The 7,888-nt window shown below is 41.3% G+C and overlaps 1 protein-coding gene across 1 annotated transcript in view; it reads left to right on the top strand.

Annotated features, from left to right (window-relative positions):
- The first annotated feature begins 3,669 nt into the window (after window positions 1–3,669).
- WWC3 (WWC family member 3) overlaps window positions 3,670–7,888 on the top strand; it is a 174,170-nt gene continuing 169,951 nt past the window's right edge. The window contains exon 1 of the mRNA XM_075853971.1: window positions 3,670–4,339. Coding sequence (XP_075710086.1) covers window positions 4,116–4,339 — 224 coding nt within the window. The 5' untranslated portion in view covers window positions 3,670–4,115. The remainder of the gene's footprint in view (window positions 4,340–7,888) is intronic.

Below are 7,888 nucleotides of genomic sequence, written 5' to 3'. Positions count from 1 at the left end.
CAGCATCATACACTCCCATTCCTAACGCCCAGCTAGTAAAAGAAGTAAACACGCCCCGATGTACGCACATAATACACGCCCAGTTGGACTTTTACTGTAAACACGCCCACTTGGACTTTTGCAAGCCTCATTTGCATAAATACAAAAATGGTCATAACTTGGCCAAAAATGCTCGTTTTTTCAAAATAAAAACGTTACTGTAATCTACATTGCAGCACCGATCTGCTGCAATAGGAGATAGGGGTTGCAAAATCTGGTGACAGAGCCTCTTTAAACACTGACTGATACCTTCATAGTCTTCAGTAAAATCAGGCATAACAATATTACGAGGACCTTATTTGGAACTATTGGGATCCAGGTTGGCAAACCAGCGATGCAAATCTACCAGTACATATGGGGCTAGTAGATCGCAGGATCAGTCTTTTGTTCAGTACCGCAGAGAGTTCTACCTGAGACTGGGAGGGGACGCACATAGATTTCATTGTTTACGAGGCAGTCTGGTGGCATTATTAATGGGACACTCTGGGGGCATTGTTAATAGGGGCACTCTGGTGACATTGTTAATAAGAGCACTGTTTTGGTATTGGGGGCACTCTGGTGGCATTGTAAATGAGGGCACTCTGTGGCATTTAAAAAAGGAGCACTCTGGTGGCAATATAAGTGGGGCACTCTAGTAGCATTGTTTATGGGATCACTTTTGCAGCACTGTAAATGTGGACTGTCTGGCAGCACTGTAAATGGAGGAATAAGAGCACTGTTTTGTCATTGTTATTGGGGCACTCTGGTCACATTGTAAATGGGGGAACTTTGTAGGCACTGTAAATATGAGCTTTCTGGTGGCACTGTAAATAGGGTTACTCTGATGACATTGTTAAGGGGGGCAATCTTATGGCACTATTAATGGGAGTACTCTGGTGGGATTGTTAAAGCACTATTTTTACTGTGACAGATCTGTCAGGCTCACTGCTCGTTCTTATGGGAGCCGTAAGGTCATGTATGAAGAATATATGACTATAAAGCATATGAAATAAGTAAATAAGTAAATAAATATGGCTGCTTTTGCTATTATGGCGGCACGGAGGCATCTGAAATTGGGACATGCAATAAATGTGTAGCCGCATCCTCAGAATGCTACGGTACAAGTGCCAATCCCTGGTCCCCTGGTAAATTGCCTAACAAGTTAAAGTAAATCCCATACTGAAAAGTTTGAGCACTTCTGCCATTTTATTCATTTGTAAAACATTCCACATTCATTTACGTATACACTCTGTGCACTACAGAAATAGAATTGTTATTGAAAGAGTTTTTACTTTGATATTTTTTTTTTACTAATTCTAAGTCACTGAAGTATCCAGAGTGAAGCTGGTTTCCTGGTCCCTGTTTCATTATGTGAAAGGGCAGATTCTTAGCAGACATTCAAGAACACCCCCTTCCTCCTCCTCCTTCGACCCTGCAACAGGATGTACAAGCACAGCTTTCTTACAGTTCTTTAACAATTATGTTCAGGAATTGACGGGGTGGAGGAAGGAATTTCCTTTAGCTTACTTTATTTCAAATTTTTCTTCCTCTGGAGTACTGACCTTTCAGAAATTAATAAATCTGTATCCTTAATGCCTAGCAAATGAGTTTGTTACATTGCTTAATTCAGTATGTCACCACAACAGTTAGAAAATGAATAAGTCATACATTGCAGACTATGTCATTATATTTACTTCTAAAAGATTTAGGATCGCAGTATTCAAGGCAGATCTGTGAGGTCTCCTATGTTGTCCTATGTGAGCGCAGACTATGATATGGGGAATGGGGAAACAGAACTTGGGAATATATAATTTACTATGATTTAATTCAGTATTTTCATTTAATAAGTAGCGGCTTCATAGACTGAGCCTGTGAGTCCAGCTTGCCCCTCCCACACAGTGATTGACAGCTTTCTATTTATACACACTCCTTTAAGGGAAAGCTGTCAATCACTCTGCTTGGGCGGAGGAAGCAGGACTCACAGGCTCAATCTATGAGCCAAGGCAGCATTTAGACAGCTTTTTACATTAAAATACTGAAAGAAATCATAGTATACTACATATGCGCTTGCATAGCATCTCCCCTCTATCCTATGCTGTCCTCTGAATACTCTGAGGTTAGCAGAGCCTCTTTAATCACCTTAACCAAGAAACACATGCCGTAATGTGCATAGATTATATTTGGAACAATCAGAATGATTTTCCACAGGGAAAATCATTCTGAATGTTTCTGATATCTTTCAACGTATGCTCCTTTAACAAACAGAATGAGATTTTAAAAGCATTTACCATAAAAGCAAGTGAAAGCATATCGCTAGGATTTGCAAACAGGTGCAGGTCCAACCGCTGGGAACTGCAGGGGATCGAGGGGGTCGAATGCTACTAGTACTGCAAAGATCTGTGGAGCACAGCAGCTCCTCCAGAGTTTTTGTCCTGCACAGCTTTATTCCCACGAGATGCTGTGCCGGGTACCACAACGCTACTTCATTGACTTGAATGTGAAGGTTGAGTTGCCTTTCTCTGCACAGTTCCTGTACTGTGCATGAAATAACGCAGGTGCATGTTTTCTTAAAACAATGCTTAATGCAATTCTTCTGTTATTCCTCCTGGAAATGTATGAATAAATTCATAACTGAGTATTACCATTCCCCATTCCCAGTACACTGTTCAATGAGTACAGACAGTTGTTAATTTAGTGATCCTTTTTCAGGAGGAATAATAGAGGAATGGCACAACACAAAGTTCTAAGAAAATATGCTTCAGCACTGTTATTTCCTTTTGGAACATATTTTAGTGCCATGTCACAAATAAAGTCCATCAACAAAATTGCATTTTCTTCAAGTTCTCACATTTTATGTAAAATATCTATAAATGGTGCAAATGACCTGCAGTAAGGGGTCTCATGTATGATATCCTTCTTATATACCATTTCTGGGAATATGTTGCACAAGATCTTTTTTAAACAATTTCCTGTTACAATAAGGGCTCATGCACTCGGCAGAGCCATGTGCACAAAATCTGTATAGCAGAGCACAGAGGCCGTACAGCCCTCTAATATGGAGGTGAACGAGCTCTGTGGGCTGTGGTATAGCCGTATGTACGGAGATATCCTTTAGTTGAAATAATGTGTACGACATCCGATAGAACAAAACTATGTATGACTCCGTATGAAGTCGGAGGTATATGGAGGTACAGTAGAGGCCCAACGCTCCTATTGTGGCCTGTCAACAAAAATTTAAAATGTTATGGCTGTTGGAATTCGGAGAGGCCAAAACACAAACATACTTTGTGTCCTTAAGAGGATATATTTACTATCATTTGACGGTCTACCGGTGGCGTGCATTCACTTTTGAAAAGTCACTTTATGCAAAACAAATGAGAATTACTTTAGAATTTCTGGTATTATTAAACAACTTTTATAACATTTGTGAAGTTGTATAACTTTTAGTTTAATGTGTTGCTGTCTCTGAATTGCCGCTTATTAAAAACATGACTGGCAGCAGCACAAGCGAGCCCTTAGTGGGATTGGAGTTCTTCATAGTGCATGCATTACTTTAGCTAAAATTGGAGCTTTGAGACTGGAAACACAGCTCAGGAAGCGGAGGGAGGGAACCAGAAACAAGGGGAGGTGGCTGCGCTGGGTTGTGTGGAATGAGACGACTGTGAGGGCAGACATGGATGAACAAGAACCTGAGCTCTGAGCTCAGTTTGGCCACTTGGCCGGACTAGAAATGAATTATTCTACCTCTCGGATGTCGGGAAGAACTCACTTGGCACAATCCTAGATAAACCAAAGACAAAGCTGAGGATCCCAGCAAGATAAGTGTTGAGCCTGGCATTCAGGAGTACCCAGGAACAAGGAGGAAGACAAAAAAAGCTGCTTTTTGTGTATTTATATTGTTATACTTTGCTTGACTAGGATGATCATATTTAAGATGGGACAAAAGAGACTTTGGTTCTCCGCATATCTTCGGATCAGATCTTTGTAAGCAGCAAGCAAAGCAGCAGTGAAGAGAGAGAGAGGTCCCGGGACAGCAGGAGGAAAGGGAGATTAACAAGCAGAGGAAGAGAACTGCTGTGTGACTGCCTGTTCCTGCAATGCCCTGGCTGAGTGGTGGCAGGAGGAGAAGGCAACAGCAGTCACAGCAGCAGCATCACCATCAACAGCAGCAATGCCCACCTCAGTGTCCACTGCCTGGCATGAGAGAAAGTTCTGAGCTGCCTTTACCCGCTGGCTGGGAGGAGGCAAGGGACTATGATGGCAGGGTATTTTATATCGATCACAACACCAGACAGACCTCATGGATAGACCCGAGAGACAGGTAACCAGTCCTATAATAACCGAGCAGCTCTTCAGTATCCAGTGATTGTTAAGGCCTTACCGCTTCCATCCTGGAGCATGTTGTGGATTTAAAAATTATTCTGCTCAAATATTTTCCTGAGCATGTGAATGGGGTATGAAGAATGTTAGCGGATTCTATCAGGATTTAGTTGCCAGAATCCTGACCGTGTGAACATGGCCTTAGACTCTGACTCCTTTTTGGCTCTTGGCATAATATGGGAGGGCAGACTTAGACAAATGATCTAATATTTATTATTAGACAGAATCAAACATGCAAGGATGAGAGCTAGTTTGCAATGAAAATTATTGTTTGTAAATATTTTGATCTCAATAATAATGTCCAGCAGCCGAGAACCGGGTCCATTTATTTAGAGACAAAAGAAAAAATTGTCCATGTTGGGTAAACAATGATATTGTCACCATAACAGTGACGGTCCTCCCTCCGGCCACTAAATCGTAGTCGGCTCGGCTGAATTATTGTCAGGTGTGTAGCCACCTTACAGAAAATGATAAAGCCCAACAGCACATTAAATGGGTTTGTCCAGGATTAGAAAAAAGGATATCCTTTCTTTTTTTTTTTTTAAAGAAACAGCGCCACTCTTGCTTTTTGGCTTTGTCTGGTATTGCAGCTCAACCCCCTTAATGCCAAGCCATAGACAAGATTGGCGCTGTATTGTGAAAAAAAGCAGATCCTTTCCTTTTAATCTTGGAATTACTAAATCATCATCTAACCACAGTGTAAACTAATGGTCAAAAAACATACATTAGTCTATTTAGTCGTATTAATCATTGTATGATTTGTGGCCTGGTGCGAGTTGTGGTTATGGGACAATGTGCTTATGTAGTTTACATCCATTTGTTGATACTGATGTCTATAAAGACACAGGTGGAGGATGAACCTTTAGGCTGCATGCACACATCCATCGGCCGTTGTACGGCCGCTAATGATGGATCCGTGAAACGCGGACCGCACGCGGATTGCTTCCGTGTGCAGTCCGTTGTTTCACGGACCAAATAAATGAAAAGGCCGAGACTGTTCCGTCAAAGACGGACAGGAGTAGGACCTGTGCTATTTTTGGCGGAACGGCCGCACGGTTCCGTTACAACAACGGAAGTGTGCATGGCCCCATTAAAATGAATGTGTCCGGGTGCCATCCGTTAAAAAAACGGGTAGCACCCTGAAGAAAAAAACTGAAGTGGTTATGAGGCTGTATTTATTATTTACAGTATGTCGGCTACGCATAAAGGATGGATTGCTTTATTTTTTTTTTGTTTCAGGTTTTTATGATTATTTTTTTTGAAGCATGAAGACTTATAAATTAGAATATAGGCTGAAGTACCATAGTTTGGTCTGTATTATGTCGGCAGCCTCTATAGGTGACTTTTATATCTTGCTGTGCTAGTAAACTATGGTGCTTGTGGAAACCAATCAGGGTAGAGCTTTTATTTTCTATCCTGCACTGAAAAAAATCAAACATGGACTGTGATTGGTTGCTATTGGCTGTGGCAACTAATGGTAACCGGCCAAGATACAATGTGCCTCATGTATCAAAGGGAAAGGAGTGGTGACATTGTTGCCCATAGTAACCAATCACAGTTTAGCTTTCATTTTGCAAATTTCTCTAAAAGGAAAATAAAACATGGGCCCTGATTGGTTTCTATAGGCAACGAGGACTTTCTTTCAGATTTGATACATAAGACCCATGGTGTTTTGTAGCTTCTATTGAAAACTTAATGTATTTGAACAAAAAATGTGTTTTGTGTTTTTACTTTATTTCAGCTTATATTTTATATGCATTTACAACGTAGGTGACCGAGTTGTAAACCAGAATTAAGGGACAGATGGAAAGGAGTATATTAGGTTCAAGCCCTGAAAGATGTTTTCCTGTGTATTAGATAAATAATGTGTATGATAATCTTTTAGCAGCCGACTGGTCCCACACGGAAAAATTATTGAACTTTTAGAGTAATTTATATTAGGGTAGTAGAGTATACACATTATGTATTGTCGTTTTGAAGTGCTGTTGTGTACAGTTTTTGTTAAAATTGTATATTTTTGTGTATTTACGTATACCATGTGTCTCTTCCCCTATTCATCTCAGGTTTTATTCAGATCTCATTATTTTTTCTTCTGTCGGAGGTACGTATATGCTAGGAGTATACCTCCAATGGAAGGCTGCATCGTATGCCGCTGTACAGGCATCCAGTGACATACGTTGCCCATTGTTATTCCTCTGTATAGGAAAGTGCAGCAGACCACACTTTCCTACACAATAATAATAAAAAAAAAGTTATTCTGACGCATACCGGCCCAGCGTAAGCCAAAAGGACACTTTCTTGGCATGGGCCGTATTCATTGGCCCCTATGGACGTATTTTGTGCTGGGAGCATTCCCAACACATAGGCCGAACATATTCAAGTAATGAGATGTGAATGGAGCCTTCGATGTAATAACTGTTAGTTTTGCTTTATAGAGATACCCCAAGGAATTCAGCTATTTTTCCTCTTATTGTTTTTCCCTACCCTTCTCTTTTTTCCCTCTTTTAGACATTATTAGTCTGAGGCAGAAAAAAAGCTATATGGTACTATAGACCGGATGTAATAAAGTCATTCTATTTCTTGTATTAGGTCTTGAGTGCACTTGTTTGCAACTTTTTTTGCAACGCGCTGTGAGAAATGAGTCCTCGGTCTCTAATGCTGCGGGCTCCTCCCGTCGCTAATTGACGGTTTTCTCCTTATTAGGGTAGGGACACACATAGCGTAAACACTGCAGATTTTCTACACCAGATTTCATTGCGGGTACAGTAGCAGCGGAGTGGATGAGATTTGAATAAACCTCATCCTCACACAGTGGAAAAATTCAGCCGAAAAACCATTCATAAATTGACCTGCGGTGCGTTTTTTTTTAATCCATAGCATAAATTGACATGCAGCGGATTTAAAAAACGCACCACTGCTCTTTTGTTGTGGGGTTTCCCCATTAAATTTAATGGGGTGGTAAAACCGGCAACACATAGGCAAATGTTGCTATTTTTGAGGCAGAAAAACCGATTCCACAGGGGAAAAAAAACACAAATCAGAAAAGTATCTTTTTTTGGGGTTTAAAAATAGTAAAAAGGTGCACACTTACATCGGGACATTGTCAATGTGACGCAATCCTCTGTTCTGAGTACAGCCTGACTTCCTGGGGTAACTTTTCATCCCATGTGACTGCTACAGCCAATCACAGGCTGCCGCAGTCACATGGAATGCAGCGTCATCCCGGGAGGCCAGGCTGTACTCAGAGCAGTGGTATGCGTCGCTATGACAACGAGGTAAGTATAAACTTTTTGTTTTCTAGCAGTATTTCCGAAGCGGAGATTCCGCATGAGAAACTGCACCACAATTTGGTGCAGTTTTTCGGGCGGAATCCCCTGCGGCTTTCAGGACGTATACGCTGTATACCTTTACACAGCGTATCCACCCTGTGTGCACCTACGCTTAGTGTGCAGAGGGAGAAAGCTATCAATCAGTGGCGGGAAGGTGGGGT

Source organism: Rhinoderma darwinii, chromosome 2 (genome assembly GCF_050947455.1).
Source record: "Rhinoderma darwinii isolate aRhiDar2 chromosome 2, aRhiDar2.hap1, whole genome shotgun sequence".
Taxonomy (NCBI): domain Eukaryota; kingdom Metazoa; phylum Chordata; class Amphibia; order Anura; family Rhinodermatidae; genus Rhinoderma; species Rhinoderma darwinii.
Note: the sequence above shows the minus strand (reverse complement) of the source record. Positions and strands in the feature narration are given on the sequence as shown.